Raw genomic sequence first — 17,650 nt, forward strand, 5'->3', positions numbered from 1 at the left:
AACATCCCAATCAAGTAACAATAAGCTAAACAATGCATGGGGACTTAAAATAACTAATAACTAACTCAAAAATAGTAAAGTTAAGTTAAGTTAAGTTAAGTTAAGTTGAGCTGAGCTGAGCTGAGTTGAGCTGAGTTGAGTTGAGTTGTGAAAAGGTAATCCTTTGTACAATTGGGAAATGCAGTGTTACAGCAGCAAGGGGAGGAATCAGTAAAAGTAATATATAACATAGATATATATTCAAACAATCCAGTATAGTTGTATATGTTGTGTCAGTGAGCTGGTGAGAGATGCAGTAGACTGAAGTCAGGCCTCTTTCTCCAAGTGGCGATGAACCAGTCAGTTGTAGTTACTTCAGTCAGTCACTAGATGGCACGCTCTCTACAGTATGAACAGCTGTTGCCTGTTGGTGGTTTCCACTTGTTGCAATGGCGACCATCACTGAGCTGAAGTGTGGTAAGAGCTCTCTGTATCTCAGGGTTTTCTTGATCAGATGCCCGCTTCCCTCTGAGATCACACAGGGACAAACACGCGACAGGTCAGGCCACTGCACGAGTTCATCCAGAGCTGCTAACAGGGGTTAGCTAAGGGTTGTTTAACCACAGCATCGTCTATGAGTCTCCATTCAAAAACGGGATGATTCAGCGGACTGAGCTGACCCTCAATGGGACGCAGACGTGGGACGACAACGTGTCACTGCCATCTCTATTATTACATTATGCATTTCAATTCGGCTTTGCTAAAAATGTTATTCAAAGTACTCGTGTGTCGTTTAGTATAGGTTTTCCGTTGTTATCATCCGCTAGCTAATAGCTCATGTTAACGCTAGCTAGCTCGGTGACATTAAGCCTTTAGGCGATTGTTGTGATATTGTAATACGCACTGTTGTTAAATAAAGACACAGTGGTTCTAAACATGTATTCCGATTTGAAGAAGGGTCTCTAATAATTCTAATAAGCGTATATTTCACTTTTGAAGAGGTCTTTAGCTCTGTCATTTACGAAAAGCTCGATAAATTCCCAAATATCTGAATGAAGTATGGCGGATGTTTAGAAACCTCCCATCATTCGGGACGAATGTTTGCTGAAATAACGGACCCATACAAAAGGCAAGCTTCTAGTCACTGTGGTCACATGGGAAGTGAATCAACCCGATTCTCATACTAATCTGTATCCGGTCCAAATGTGAATATTGTAGCCGTGAGGGACACACTGGAGTCCCGCGGGGTGCTGGGTCAGCTGAAGGCTCGGATCCGGGCAGAGGTGTTCAGCGCCCTGGATGATCAGCGGGAGCCTCGGCCTCCGCTGTCCCACGAAAACCTGCTCATCAACGAGCTGATCCGAGAGTACCTGGAGTTCAACAAGTACAAGTACACGGCGTCAGTACTGACAGCAGGTCGGTGGGTGGTGGGATGGGGTCACATTAAGGATTGTTCACTTTGATTCACCGTTGAAAATACTTCATTCCTCCTCATTATCCCTTCTCAGTGGTCAAAGTGTTGGATTGATCACTCTGAGAGTTTAGTTGTAGTTGTCATTCATTTCAGTGTAATCCAAAACCAATTACGTGTTTTCATTAATGAAATAGGAGTAAGAAGAAGAAAACTCTTATATAAACCTGCCCCTCGATATACATAACATAAATACAGGTGGCCATCCCTTTTTTGATTTCCAGGATTTTCACAAATTACATAACGAATAAATTATACATTAATCCATAGTCATCAACATAGTATATATATATATATATATATATATATATATATATACTGTATTATTATGTAAGTTTTTTCTGTTTCTGTAGTTTTTCTGTATAGATTTTCTGAAATAATATTTGGACACTTAAATACATATTTAAGAGAATACTGTTTCACTCCATACACAGAAACACACATCTGCTGCATATTAACTTTAGAAATTAGACTTCATTCCCTGATCCTCATTATCTTAATGTAAAAAGCTTCTTTGGGTTTTCAGGTCCTTTTCTGGCTTTACACATAACCAATCATGTTTTTATATCAACTAAAAATATAAGTTTCAACACGAATGACTTCTATATGAGGTTTCCAAATAAGGTTGTCGTCCATTGCAACACCCAAAAATCTGAAACGCTTTCAACATGAACATGCATCCATAACCATTTTGATTTGATAATCCTTTATTTGATTAGCAAAAACTTGTTTTTTTAATTTAATTTCATTAACAGCATCAACAGCACTATCTTTAAGTGTTCCTAAATCTTACATTACAATTTTTACAACTCAAGATTCCAACTGCTGTTGTTCAGTGTTAGAGCAAAGTGTATTTCTTCTAATCTCCGCTCTGTTTGTTTTCTCAGAGTCAGGCCAGCCTGAAGTCCCTTTGGACAGACAGTTCCTGGCGAGTGAGCTGAAAGTCACAGAGGATGCGAGCTCCAAGTCTGTGTAAGTGAGTGAGTCAGGATGAGGGAATAAACTGTACAGTCAGTTCTTCACAGTGCTTAAAGACTTACTGAACTCACTGGGGGGGCGTAATATATTTAGTAAAAGCTCTGTGGATCGTCTCCATCATCAGAGTTTCATTTTGAAATACCAAGAGGGTTTGAATAATTGCAGCTTGCCCCCCCTGCTTTGATGAAACATGACCACAAGCAGTTTGTGCTGTGAAAGTCCACATTTCTCTGGGGGGGTCTTAGTTTAGCACACGTGACTCTGCAGATGTAGCAGGATGTTGTAGACTTGCTTGTGTCACTTCGTAACACTCAGTTTCTTTCCCAATCACTTACCTCAGGACCAGAATGAAAAGTGAAAAGCTTTATAAAAAAACAATGAAATGAATTGAATAGAACATGTACTAATGTCACAATAAAGACCAATGTTTGATTCTGACCTAGAACTTAATCAGCCAGCTCATAAAGAAAATAAAGATGCCAAAATGTTAATCACAGGTTCATTTTACTTTCCAGACCTCTTCTCTATGGCTTAGTGTCCCACTTCCTGAACAGCGGTGATAAAGGAGGGGTGTTCCTGCGGGGATCCTCTCTGCCAGCCGGCCCCACTGCCAGCGACATCGGACCTGGATCTAGTGCTTAAGAATTGACAATGCACTCAATACTGGCAAACCTTGGACTAAAAACTAAATACATACATGACAGGAAATGTAGCAGCAACTCATCGGACATCTTGTCCTTAGATTGTACTGTGAGTGTTATATGTATGCATTGCGGCATAGAATCCAATATGGTTGCAGCAAGCATTTGTATCTGTTATTTAAGTCACTAAATGCCACAGATATCCTGTTCATGTTATGATTTTGATATCTGGCTTTACCGATTGCAGTCATCCATGTTCCTTGCTCTCTCTCTCCATTATTCCGACAGAACTTTGATGTCTTTTTGATACTTTAATATTGTCTTTTAATTGTTAAAAATAAATTGTTTTTATATTTATACTCAACACTGAATCAAAATGGTTTGTAAAAGTGCAGTCTTATTGGAGAACACATGGTGGCAGTGTCACCAAAGATAAAGCTGTAGACTGGTACAGCCTGAGAATGAACAGTCATATCTTGTTTCAACCTGGAACATCATTCACCAGCTCAAGAGAATATCTTAAAGCTTTTGCATAAATCTCACATCTTAACATGGAGGCATTTGATTTCAAAAATATTTGTGACAAATGAAATTCTCATTTTCAGACTTTTAAAGTCAAACGCAGAACACAAGAAGTGCACTTTACTTCACAACCACATTTATGTAGTTTAAACAATATAAATATATTATGTTTTATAGACTGGTAACACTCATTTATATATGAGGTGTATTATTTGTCTTTAAAAGTGTATTTGCAAGCACAGTTATGTTCTCAATGCAGTTGCTTTGCGCAGTTATAACCACAGGTCAGTTTAAATGTCGCTGAATAACCTGCTGCCAAAAGTCTATTTAATCTATTTAAGTCACATTTACTTACCTTCCTGTGATTGTCTCAACACATCGGCTGTAACCTTGTTGTTCTGTGGAGCTGAACCCCCCCCAGCACCCTTTTCCCTTGAACCGGCCACAAATGTATTTACTAATCCTACTTCAGCCATGATTGTATGTAATAGTCTGTTAAGATGTCTTATCTTGGTCTCTATAATCCACATGTTTATGCTGAGCTGAAGGAGCCAGCCCCCCTCACACTTTTTACTCTGATGCCTTGTGTTCTCTGCCACTGAAGAGAGGAGGCTGAGATGTCCTTATGATCGCCTTGATTTCGACAAATATGATGCAAGACTGAGATCATGTTAACGTGGCAGGAGAGTACAAAGGCCCCTTTTAATCGAGTTCCGCAAGTCATGGGTAAACTTACACATTTAATTCAAATTATGCATATGATTCTAAAAAACTAAATGTAAAAACAAGCTTCACATGCAGACCAGAGCCAGTGCTGGACACATAAACAACAAGCCCACACTTTCTGCATCTCACTTCCTGCCTCGCCATTTAAGGGAACTTGACATTCTTATCTCACACCACTTAAAACATTGAGATTCTGGAACTGATTATCCATTGGGCCGACCATATCTTTCTCGGCCTGACTTCTGAGGCTGGATGCTGGACGAGCTCCACCTCTTCTACCACCTCTAACCTAATCCATGTCCAAAGCACTCTGAGGTTTAAAGGTGTGTTTGTCCTGTCTCCTCTTACATATCCGCATCTCTTATTGTTGCTTGTAGAGGGTTTTATAAGTGAGATCATAGCACTCACAGGTTCACTGAGAGAATGAGGTCATGATACTGAGCACACAGTGTATTTTTCATAATTTACCAACACCTCTGATGGAGACGAAAGAAGTGAAAATGAAATCCAACCATTTACCATCTGTGCAGGTTTTGCAAAAAGATGGGACTTTATGTCAGTGCTTCTCATTCCATTTACAAACTAGAGCCCAAACCTCCACAAGGTAAATGCCCTATCACATCATGTTAAAGTAAGTGGGGGAAAGAATTCAGAATTTGAGTTTGAGTTCTTGAGTTCTTCCCTGACCCATACCACATCCCTCCATAAAGTTTGGTGGAAATCCGTCCGGTACTTTTTGTGTATTGCTGCAAACAAACACATTAAAACATAACCTCCGTGGCAGAGGTAAATATAATGTGTTGTTTTTTGCATGAAAAAAGTGCATCATCTGGATCAGTCTGAATCCACTCTGCTTCCTTGGATCAAACCTTATTTGCTTTTAAAGCCTGTGGCCCTGGGGCTCCTTGTATATTGGCGCTATGAGTGCACGCTTCAAAATGGCTATATAAGCGTAGGAAGTTTGACAATGGCAGTTGATTGTTCAATTGGCAGTTTGCCCCGTAATAGGTAGCATTTCTCCTCTGCTGTATAAATTATTGGTGTGTGTACAAGAGACAGCTGTATAAATAGTATTAAATGTAGTGGTCCTCTCTCGACTGCAGCAGAGTGAACCGTTGTTTGCCCCCAGGCTCAAATTAGACGGCAATGGCATTCCGCAAGGGTCAAACATATCCATAAACATATTTTCTCTGTGATAGATGGCCATGTATGGACATGAGTGTGAGGAAAAACATTAAAGATATCTCATTCAAGGGATCTCTGCATTACAGTTCATGTTGTGTTTAATTGCTTATTTGTTCTACCATGTTGTGTAGCTGTAGAGGGACATAAATGTGAGGCTTGAAACTTCAATCATTTGCTGTGTAAAATGAGTTGAAATGTTTTGATTGAAAAAAAACACACAGACATAAATGATGGTTTTATTTTCAGTATAATTCCGTCTAAGATTATTTATTTTCAATGCAAAATAATACAATTTACTGAACACCACTGCACTCAACATGATTCACTGAGACTTTTACTGCACGCTGACTCCCACCGCCTCCTCGCCTCCCTGTCACTGCTGAGTTTTTACAGGTTTGAGGAATCACTCAGGAATTATTATTTGTCTCAGAGAGGGGGGAGGGGGTGAATGTTTCGACCAAAACTTAGGACCAACTCATTTTGTAGGAGCACGTTGTCCCATGTGAACTGTTCAGGTTGTTTGCAAGGAGGAGGCTGTCCTCCCTTCTCCTCACATCACATTATTATCACACAAAATTATAGAAGTGACCTTTTCACAGCAGTCATGGAGTAATGACCTTGTTATGTATTTGTTTGGGCGGTCAGAGCTAGAGCAGGTCGTCCTCTAACCAGAGGGTCAGCGGTTCGATCTCAGTCTCCCCATTCCGCATGTTGATGTGTCAAGATACAAAACCCCATAAACAGTGCTGCCGGTGTGTGTGTAGATGTGTGATGGAGTAAGTGCTGCAAATAGATGCACTGTATGAATGTGTGTGTGTGAATGAAAGAATGGCAAAACTGTACTTTAAAGCAATTTGAGTAGTCATTAGGAATAAAAATACATTATGTACATATATGTCTGTATATATACACATACAGACAATTTACCATTTGTGGGGGGCTGATCAGCATCATCTTATAGCCTGTGTGGCTTTGAAAAGGGAAGCACACGGAACTGCATCTGTCATATTTATCTCATCAGCAATAACAAGACAGATCTGTAGTCCTCTGATATTCCCTTTTTACCTTGGTCTACCGTAGATTGATAAACCATTCCTGTGTCCCAGCTCACTACAGGTAAGTTATAAGTTATTTCCACAGAGGCAACTTTGTTTGTTTGAAGAATGCTATTGCTGCTGGACCATATTTAGTCACTGGGGCTTTGGGTGCTTGCCTGTGCTCGACTTTGATTGTAACACAGAATGCTGCTGAGATTCCACACAGACCCACTGTCCTTATATGGCACACACTGCAACCTCTCTGTTCAATGTATCTGCTGCTGCTTTCTCTCCCTCTCCTCCTCCTCCTCCTCCTCCTCTTCGCCTTGCTCTTCTCTCTGTCTTGCCTCTCTCCTTGTCTCCTTTGAGTTTTTCAAGCCCGGTTCCTCCTTCGTCTGAACCGCCGCCCCACCTCCCCTGAGGCTGGCCAGAGGTAGCCCAAAGGTCCAGCATGTTGGAAAGCGTGCAGTTCCATGTCTGCCTGGTATAAAACAGACCCAGCCAGCAGCTTGATTTACTGGAGCAAACAGAACAGTGTCCTTATATAGGAAGTTCCATCAGAAAGAAGCTGGGGACAGGAGGGATGCAGCGAGAGAGGGATGGAGGGGGGGGCAGGGCTGGCGGATGATAGTGGAACACAATGTGTGTAATGGAAGGAGACCCGTACACGCAGAGAGAAACTCACATAAATTATGTGAACTGTGAGTTATGTGTATTGGGGGGGAAACCTCTGTGGAGCAGTAACAGTAAAGGGAGATTCCTGTGCTGGGGAACGCTGGTTTGCCTTATGAGGAGTGATTGCTGATTGCATAATGCAACTTCACAGGGTGTGGAAGTGCAGCATGTGTGTAACTGGTTGTTGCGTTTTTGTTTTTTCTGTCTTATGTTTTACCTGAGAAGTAGTAACCTGGCTGATCCTGAGCACAGCCACATATATCCCACATTAGAGTTTGTTATAAAGTAATCAAATAATGATACAGGCTTCAATCACAGGGGGGTATTCCTGCAGAACAAATACTTGATACTTCATGTTAATACATCTGTGCTTTTATTGTACACACTTTTCCCATTAAATATGCAGAGCCGGAGCAAAACCTTATCCCTAATCTTAACCATGATCAATTCATTCTGGAGATGTATAATGTAAAACATAAAACAATGTCTAATCATTTAGTAGAATTACTTAAATTCCACCACAATCACATTTCTTATTTGTCGTCCTACAAACGGGTAGACAAACTTCACATCATCAAGAATGTTCTGGTCCACTGGGTACAATCAGACATACTGTAAAGTAAAGTAACTTAATGTAATGTATTGTAATGCAATGAAGAGCAACATAAAGTAAAGTAAAGTAAAGTAAAGTAATTTTAAATAAAGTAATGTAATGTAATGCAAAGTAAAGTAATGTAATGTAATGTAATGTAAAGAACAGCAACGTAAAGTAATGTAAAATAATGTAAAGTAACGTCAAGTAAAGCAAAGTAAAGTAAAGCTAAATACAATTCAATGTAAAGTTATGTAAAGTGTCTCAGATCTCTGCACAGTCCCTGCAGAGCCTCAGTGTTGAACCAGCCCTGTGCTCATTGCGCATGTCCGCTGCCTCCTGCAGATGCTGGAGGAGGGTCCACTGGAGCAGCTCCACCCTGACGCAGCGGTGCGCAGTTTAAATGCTAAGCCTGTGAAACGATCGGGGGTCAGTTGGACTGTTCGCGTTTGGAGTATAAACCTCGTCATCGCCGGCCGCTCCAGACCCTGACTCTCCAAACCCTCTGCTCCCCTCTTCTCTAACTCCTGCTCATCATGTGAGTATCACTGACCGTGCACTGCTCTTGTGTGAGCAGTGATGCTGCTGCGCTGCACTTGACAAAGCGCATCACTTTCACAAGTTTGATGACAGTCTGAGGAGGAGGTTTAATGTTGTCTGCCTCTCGTCCCCTAGATGTCTTCAGTAAATTAAAACCTGAATATTCATTTTGTGTCAGGCTGTAAAAAATATTATTTAGAAAGTTATTACACGACCTGATTGTTGACAAGTGGGACTTTGCTATTTGCATCACTTCTTTTAAAGACATTATTGAATTATGTGTCTAAACTTATAGAATTATGTTTATGTAATGATGATAGCTAATTGATTTTGTGATGTGTGAATGGAAAGGAAACCCAAAAGGATGGCCGTCTGTCTTTAAGTTATTTATATAAAAGGGGCAGGTGACATGAGATTTCCTGCTTCTTTTCATTCATGGAATGTGTATAGGTACTCCGAAAAAGACAATAGTTTACAAACCTCAAAATTAAAAAAAAAACACTTCAATTGGTGAAATAAGCTTTTTCATATAAAAAAAATATTAATTGTGTTGGAATAACTTATTAACTTTACTTTGAATGTACTTAATTAATTGAAGAACACTTACACTCGAAATAAACTGAACTAAAACATCATAATGCATATATAGTATTCATATTAGTATGAAAGGACTTTATAGAGTAAAGTGGTTTTAAACCCAACAATAACGCTGTGCTCTTGACACACTACAGTATGAATGCTGTAGTAAGGAAGTGAGAGGAAGTCCAGCCTGGGTATCTTCTTAGAGAAACAGACATGATGGTAACCATAGCGTTTCCTGCTTTCCAAATACGGTTATAGAAAAGCACATGTCTGTCAAAGTGTGGTACCTTGCGGCTGAAGATGCAGAAGCTGAATTGAGAACTGACAGTTTTCACATGTTGAAACTCATCAGTGATGAGTTTATTTCATCCTCCTTAGACACATATCTGTTGGTTGATCCCCTCATATGCATTATCTGCACCTCACTTACAGTTCAGTGAAGCATGGACTGCATATGCCTCTGTCAGGGGCACAACCCAGTCTGACAACCTGCCAAGGCAAACAGAACTTGTGCTGTAAACACCTCTGACTTAGCATTTTAACATCAACGTGTCTCTGAAAGAGAAGTTATGTGGTGAGACTTTTACTTGCCATGTTTGTATTTAAACTGACCACTTCTGCAGTCGCTGATTTGCTCCATGAGCCAAAAAGCATTTCCATAACGGGTCAAATCGAGTGTGTTTGTCATTCAAGTCTATTTTGGTGTGCATGATTTCATTATTTTCATGATCCGGCCTTTGACAATCTCACGAGGCATGGAAATCGAAACGTGTCAGTGCTGTTAAGAAAATGATAACAGGAGGAATATTTGCTGAGAGAGGAAATGGGTGAAATCATTCACAGGCCCTGCAGGTCGACCCCTTTCTCTCGGAGAGGTCACGCAGTCTCCAGGGTGACATTTCCACTTGTTTATTATTCTTGACGGAGGGTTAAAAATAATTGCCCTGCATATTGGGCTCATTTTATAACAGTAATTGTGTTTAACTTTACTGAGAAGGTCAGTGAGTGTGCATGCTGCAAGGGGAGCTCCTGTGTTATTGTGTTAGTTTTCCTTCCCCTTATCATCCTCTAAATTTCCAGTCAGTCGGTATCAACTGGTTATCCTGTCAACCCCACTTCAGACACCTGTCTTCAACACACCGGCTGAGTACAAAGCTGTGTTGATACAACAGAGAGAGAGCGAGAGAGAGATGGGGGGGCAGCTTTTCAAGGGTATTAAGCCGAGGTGGTCAGAGTTAAAGGGGGGATGAGGAGGAGGAAGTTGACTGGCAGCTCTGGAGGAGTGTCAGGAAAAGCCATGTTTACTCTTTTCTGCGGTAATGGCCGATCATCAAAGTATCAGCTGCTTCCTTCCCTGTTTCCTCGGTGCACTGGCTTTGCAGTCTTTTGGGCAAATAGCGTCTGTCTTTGTGTCCGGTTTATATTCATACAATATCTTTAAGTCATTTCTCGTGGTTTGGGTTTGGCTCGTCCCTCTGGTACATTTATGGCCTTTCTTAAGAGGCTCATGGGCTTTTTTATTTAGTTCCCACTTCCCACTCAATTAAACTGTGTCCCAGTCTGTGTGAAGTAAGTAGGCTGACAGCCTGTGGACAGAGTCAGTAACTCAGAGGCTCATCCAGTCTCACACATCATAACACAGTTTCAGAGTTATATCATCTTTACTGGAACAGTGTAGTTAGGTTGCTGGTGGAGTCGTGTAGTGCAGGACAAGCGGATATATTTGAAGTACTTGCTACCTAGCTGTATTTCTTATTCATGTTTGTTTGGAGTCATATGCAGGCACAATATCTGTGCTGATAACTGGCCACTACGGCTCCCAGAGTCCCAGACACTTGTTCATATTTTCGCTTCTGACTGCTGCATTTAAAAATGACTGCCACTGGAAGCCCATATGAAGCACGATAGTTAAAGCTCCGGGCCCCTGTCAGGCTCGCTGCCTCACTGTTATCATTTTGGAGTAAACGACGAGGTCGGCGAGAGACATACTATTCCCTATATGGGCTTTGTTTGGGAGTTCACTTGCCTCGCTGTTTAGGTCCACAGAAAAGAGTCCAGCTCCAGACAAGGGCTCCATATATGGTCATCACAGCACGAGACTGAAGCCTCCCTGCACAGAAAGGGAGAGACAGAGAGAGCGACGAGGAGGGGGGGAAGGATGTGAAAAATAATGACTGATGTCAATTAAGCAATGACTATGAGTATGAGCCCATGACATTGAGTATTATTGATTTGGGGATATGTCAGATAAAGCTGCTGACAATATGTACTTGTCTTTGTTCCTTAGTTCAAATCAATTTCCCAGCCTCAATCTCTCTATCTAAATTAGGGAGGGAATTGTTTGTATATCTCCCTGGTGGTGTATGTGAGAGTAGAGTCGCGGGGGTGGAGGTCTGTGAGAAGGATCGCACTCGAGGACTGTCTGATGGATGAAACACGTTAACTCTTTGAGGTAAAACCACAGACAGGAGGTTTGTAGCAGGTCTCCCACCACTGAAGACTCATCCTCTCCTGTAGTGTTTGGATGAGTCTGTTATCCCGAAAAGACAAGAGGGTTTTGTTCATGCGTGATACAAAGTTTGAGTTGGGACATTTTTCATTATGGAATTGTGCATCTTGTTCTCTGAACACAATTGATACATCACTGCAGTATCATCCTGCAAGTTACACTGTGTTCAAACCTCTTTTCTTGCCCTCTCATCTTTATTTATTCCTGCCTTCCCATCTTGCTAAGTTCCTGTTTGCCCATTCCTTTCTATGTTACTTCCTTCCGTCCTTCCTTGCTCCTTTCTATCTTATCCATGTCTCATCCACTCCATTTGTTGCCCTCAACAGTTGGCCCTCCACCTTAATCCAAGATGTCCAAGAAGGCCCCAACCGAGGACGAGAAGTTCCTCTTTGTCGACAAAGATTTCCTGAACAGCCCCATGGCGCAGGCCGACTGGGCGGCCAAGAAGCTGGTGTGGGTCCCGTCGGAGAAGCACGGTTTCGAGGCAGCCAGTATCAAGGAGGAGCATGGTGACGAGGTGCTGGTGGTGCTGGCGGATAATGCCAAGAAGGTGACGGTCAACAAGGACGACATCCAAAAGATGAACCCGCCCAAGTTCAGCAAGGTGGAGGACATGGCCGAGCTCACCTGCCTGAACGAGGCCTCAGTGCTGCACAACCTCCGCGAGAGGTACTTCTCTGGTCTCATATATGTGAGTATACACCCTGAAAACATGACAACACTCACAAAATCAGAACTGGATGTAACATTACTGTAAAAACAAAGTTTGCATCACTATACTGAACTTCATTGATTAACTAACCCTCAATCTGGAGCTTAAAACCACTGAACTATATCCCGATACAAAAAAAGACATACCTCCACCTAATGAAACCACATTTGAATTCACTAGATACACATTTTTATTTGAATCTGCACCAAATTTGCACACCCACAAATATCAGATCCTTAACTATGCCAGATTATATATATATATAAAATATAATATATATATGTATACATTACACAAATGTTGCCCTTTCGCAATGTTAAAGGTCTGGATCCAAACCAAATTTAATGGGTCTTTCGTTGGGTTGTGCGCCACAGCTCCACAAAATTGATTCGAAAGACTATTTGTGTGTAATTGCCTTTTCTTGTTCTTTCCGACATGTTTCAGTGGTCCCACACAAAAAACATGTACAAACCAGTCTAAAAATTCTCTTCTTTCCTGTGGTCTCTTCTCTCAGACGTACTCCGGCCTTTTCTGCGTTGTGGTGAATCCCTATAAAATGCTGCCAATCTACTCAGAGAAGATCATCGACATGTACAAAGGGAAGAAAAGACATGAAGTCCCCCCTCACATCTACTCCATCACTGATAACGCCTACAGAAACATGATGCAAGGTGGGATTCTTATATTCCTCATGTTCCCTTTGTGACTATTAGGGTCACTCAAAGGGGGAAAAAAACATTTGTATTTTGAGAATAATTTTATAATATTACGAAAGAAATTCAGATTTCAGAAGATCAGCCGGGTGCATCTGTTAAAATTAAGAATTATGGAGAGTTTCAGGGCAAAAAGTTCATTCTGAAGAGAGAACCAGACAGACTTGGAGGAAATTCTCTCATTTTTGGAGGAAGCAATGTTTTTGCATTGGTCACAATGAGATTCAAGATTTTGAATGAGTGGAACTCCAGCGAGCCAGGCTTCTCCTCACTGTTTATTTCCTAAAAATGTTTCTTTCCTTCATTCTCATAATATTGTTACTCTTATTTAATTAAATTACGACTTTATTCTTTTAGTAGTAGATATATTTCTCTCTAATTTACAACTTTATTTTTACATTGATTTATTTACTTAAATTACGAGTAAATACGTGTAATATTACAACATTATTTTCGGATTCTTGAAATCACCAAGTGTTTTCTTCATTTGACACTAATTCTCCATCATAGTGCGTCTTCAATCAGTTTCTTTTTCTGTTTACTTCACTAATTGTCCCGGTTCCTGTTTGTGCTTCTTGTTTTCGGTAGCTCTGTCTGTCAGTGCTTACTTGGATAGGCTCCAGCTTCTACTGCATGGAAATCATCAAATAAACATGAGTGGATCCTGTTAAATTGAGGCATAACAAAGCAAGCAAGCTGCGGGCCTCATGACTTTTTGTGTCAAATTGAAGTGTTGGCTAGTAGCTTTGAGGCCTTGGTGTGGGTGAGCTGTGGTATCAGCTGTCAGAAGTTTAGCTTCTCTCTCTGGGTGATGACAGTTCGCAGCCGTTTAGCTCTATCATGTTCACAAAGTGGTTGATAAAAACCACAAATGGCTCAGGGCTGTCGGTTTCAAATGCAGAACTGTGTTTATTGTTACGTGCAGTCCAAAAGCTTCCTCTCAGCCCCATGCTGCTGCGAGTTCATTACAAAGTGAGTCGGCATGAAAAAATTATGGCCTAATAAAATCTAAAAGAGAACTTTATGGACTGTTTGAGAGTCAGTGTCTCGTAGAGTTGGCGATAGTGGACAGTCAGCAGAGTCATTCTTACAGTAAATGGCTCTGGGCCTAACCCTGCAGTGGTGCGACTTCAGAGTGGCTGGTTTCCCATAGTATCTGTTTCTCGTGCTTCCAGGGGGTCATGCCCACAGGACTGCATGTTGACGTGAGGATGTTCTCTCAGAGGAGTTGACATCTGGATTGAGAGATGGGTGGAGAGCCGTGAAACATTTCCTGTTTCAGAAACCTCCCCTTCCTCGTTCAAATCTTCCAACATTTTTTCTTTCTTTTAGTCTGTGTAAATTCCCAAGTTTCTTCCTTGGGGCAAGAAAAGAGACTTTAAAGATTTTCCTGTGAAACCGGATGTTTGGACGAGTAATTGTTAGGAAGTAATTGTTCTAAGAGCTCAGAGAAAGTGGGATCGTCCAGTATCAAACCATCCCAGCTCTCTGACTGCAGACAGAGATGCTGAATGTGTAGCTGTACAGGACTTTAAATAGACAACCTGAACCGATAATGCTAATGCAAGCTAAACAGCTAAGTGGTTTTGCAAGACAGAGATTAGTAATTCTAATATCTATGATTAAACTTTGTGGAAGGACTTTTCTTTTGTTTGCCCTCTAGTACAAAATGAGCAAAACAGTAGCATTTCTTCAGAAGAAAGTTTGGAATCTAGATTATATTTTGTCATACATACTGGTAGATACACATTTTTCCGACTCGTGGGACTTTTATTTGAGAATGTTGGCAGCATCAGCAGCAAATTCCTCCTACAGCAATCAGAGACTTCCCATACTTGTCGCTTGTTTGTCTGTGTTGATGACATCATGTCAAGTCTGTCAGCAGATAAACTTACTCCTGTCAGTCTATTCACTGACAGAATATTGACACTGATGTGTGACTGATGCCCAATCAAGGTGATTAAATATACGACTAGAATGTCACTGAGGGGGCATTCCTCTGCAGACAGATCCCTGCAGAACCACATATACCTCTCAATTTTCATTATGATGTGCTCCAAATTGCACATACTACATCTGAGTCCCCTGACATGTTTTTTTTTTCATTGGGATCCATGAATTATTCTCTGAGAAATCAATGCTAAAGAAACTGAAAAACATCCTGGTACCCCCTGTCCCCACCAAAATCTTATGGGCCCCTACCTGACCTGCACCACATCCTTCCATCAGGTTTTGGGGTAATGCATTCATTGGTTTCAGCATAATCCTGCTAAACAACAAACAAATTCAGATGAAAATATTATCTCCTTAGAGGAGGTAACAAAGATAGCTCAATGGCTACTAGCATTTAAAGTCATATAAAGGTACATTTCCATATTATTCATTCTATACTGATCACCGATATATAGCACACTAAATACATGGTCCCCACTGTACCCACTCTACTGTCGTTGTCACTTCCTGTCCATCTTTATCTCTCAGAGTTAAGCCACAACCCACACACGTTCTGAAAGTGCATTAGGACTCATGATGAAAGCTGAGCATATAAAGGAAACTGATAATTAATGTGACAGGTTTCTGGCAGCTCCTCGACAAGACTGATCATGTGAAAGGAAAATAGAGAAGCCTAAGAAAAGCAGCTGCGATTATATCCACCACTAATCTGCGGATAATGTAACATCAGAGCAACTGTTAATATAATACTCCTCGTTTCCTGACTCCTTTTTTTTGTATTGTCTTTTTAAATTCCCTAAATCTGGTTTGGCTCTTTGATGATTTGGTCTTAAGCTTAATGCTCTAATGCTTACTTAAAGAATGCAGCTATCACTAATAGGTATGTGTACATTGAAGGGTTTTACTACAGTACACAGAAAATAACAGTATTTTGTACTACAGCCATAATGTCTAAACACAGGCTCATGAGTAAACAAGAAAGGGAGGATTGATTGGTGTTTGTAAGGCTGTTTGGTTTACACTTCATCAGCAATTCCCTGCAGAAAACACAAATACAGCTGCACCTTAAAAAGCAGTTTCAGTTGATAGGAAAATCTCACACTTGTTGGCACCCAGGAAATGTTGTGCACGACAAAGAATGTGTTATTATTTCAGACTAAACAAGTCAGACGTTTGCTTAGGCTCTTGATATATGAAATGGCAATTGATATTTTAGCTCAAAGACCACCCATTCCGTTTTAGATTTCAAGACACAGCTTAAGCTGGTGTACAAGCAAGTAAAACAAATGAAGTAAACAGCAAAGCCAGTGACAGCACGGTCAGTTAAAACATACACATGCAAACATAAAGGCATAAACTGAAAACTAATAAGTAATAAGTAAAAAATGTCACATAAAAGTGAAGCTTTAAAGCAACACAATACAAGTTTCTCTCTCTGCTACATTCTGGCTCCCCCTACAGGTGGGATGCGTAATTCACTGTCTTTAATACGAGTTGCAGTCTGAGCCTGCCTGTGCACAAAGCTGTACTCACGTTCATTAGTTGACAGGTTTTTGGGGTCCAACAGTAAATGTTGAACATGATGTGGGTCAAATCACATGGAGTTGTTTAGCTAACTTGTGATGAACTAGAGAGTCGACAAATTCACTTTCACAGCATCAAGCGAGCAGAACAGAGCAAGATGAGGCAACGTGTTAATCTATGAAAGCTTCATATTTAATCCAAAACAATGTTTCAATGTTTTTTATCCAAAGGGTCATGTATTATATAACATATGGCTGACAGGAAGCTGTAATTGTTGATGCGTTAGAAGGCTTTCCCATGAAGAAGTGGCCAATGATGCAGGTTGTTTTACACTGTTGACTTGATAGAGTGGAAGTGGTACGCAGCTACAGCAAATCCAGATAACTCAGCTTCAACACATTCTTCCTCCAGTCTTGGCTGAGACATTCTTCTGAGAATGTTCCTCATACTGATGTGCCAGAGATAAAAATGTGAAATTCCCGAAAGGGAGTGTTTGTGTCCCGAGCAGCTGATGACTAATCCCTCTGTGCTCCCAGTGTTTACTGTACATTACCACATAGGTGCAAAGATGGGGACATAGTTTTAGATTTTTTATTGTTTTACTTCCCATGACATAATCAGCTTCATAAAGATATTTATAACATTCTGCTGTGTCTCTCTCTCTCTCTCTCTCTCCAAACTATTGGTGAAGGATCTGTGTTATGTCTTTCCCAACAACTTTTTTTTACAGCTTTAAGATTTTACTTACTGAGAGTTTTCATTCAGCAGTACTCCCTGCACTCCCCCAGGGCTATATTGTAATGAAGGACACAGTTCCAAAATATCCGTACATGGACTCATGCGTATTCTCCCAGGAGTATTTTGGAGTCAATATAATGACTCATTGCTGTTTTTTATGGGTAGAAATCAAAGTATTTGTGGGAGTTACATGTTTCTTTAGGCACGGGGGAGCCTTCACAAATTAGCTTTGAACTGAGTCCCAGCTGGTGCCTCAAGTTCTACACCAGACTGGTTTTTATTATGATCTTTATTAAGTGTACTGTGCTATTGTACATTACTGTCCTCAGGCCAAGCATGAGCGGGAAAAAGAAAAGTCTTGTGTATGTTCCTGTGCTACGTAATACATTTTTTTAAATATGTAATCTGGTTATTGCAGATTCCTTTGGTTTACCTCCTCTGTTTTATAGAATGATCTGCACACTCACTTACAACCTGCATATTTGTAGAATTAGTTTTCATACAAGAGGTTGAACTCTGTAAAATGTCTTTGTTTTCGCAGATCGCGAGGACCAGTCCATTCTCTGCACGTAA

General features: G+C 40.8%; 2 protein-coding genes across 4 annotated transcripts in view; both read left to right on the forward strand.

Annotated features, from left to right (window-relative positions):
* The first annotated feature begins 334 nt into the window (after positions 1-334).
* Positions 335-3,433, forward strand: cep20 (centrosomal protein 20). Its single transcript, XM_020083922.2, has 4 exons — positions 335-456; positions 1,198-1,395; positions 2,338-2,422; positions 2,944-3,433. The coding sequence occupies exons 1-4, from the start codon at positions 429-431 to the stop codon at positions 3,068-3,070; spliced, it is 438 nt and encodes a 145-aa protein (XP_019939481.1). The 5' UTR covers positions 335-428; the 3' UTR covers positions 3,071-3,433.
* Positions 3,434-8,205: 4,772 nt separating this feature from the next.
* The window catches only part of myh11a (myosin, heavy chain 11a, smooth muscle), a 31,451-nt gene continuing 22,006 nt past the window's right edge, over positions 8,206-17,650 (forward strand). For all 3 annotated transcript variants that reach the window (XM_069530476.1, XM_069530474.1, XM_069530475.1), the window contains exons 1-4: positions 8,206-8,344; positions 11,764-12,128; positions 12,664-12,820; positions 17,619-17,646. In XM_069530476.1, the coding sequence (XP_069386577.1) occupies positions 11,787-12,128; positions 12,664-12,820; positions 17,619-17,646 (527 nt within the window). In that variant the 5' untranslated portion in view covers positions 8,206-8,344; positions 11,764-11,786. The remainder of the gene's footprint in view (positions 8,345-11,763; positions 12,129-12,663; positions 12,821-17,618; positions 17,647-17,650) is intronic.

This window comes from Paralichthys olivaceus, chromosome 8 (assembly GCF_024713975.1).
Source record: "Paralichthys olivaceus isolate ysfri-2021 chromosome 8, ASM2471397v2, whole genome shotgun sequence".
NCBI classification, from domain to species: domain Eukaryota; kingdom Metazoa; phylum Chordata; class Actinopteri; order Pleuronectiformes; family Paralichthyidae; genus Paralichthys; species Paralichthys olivaceus.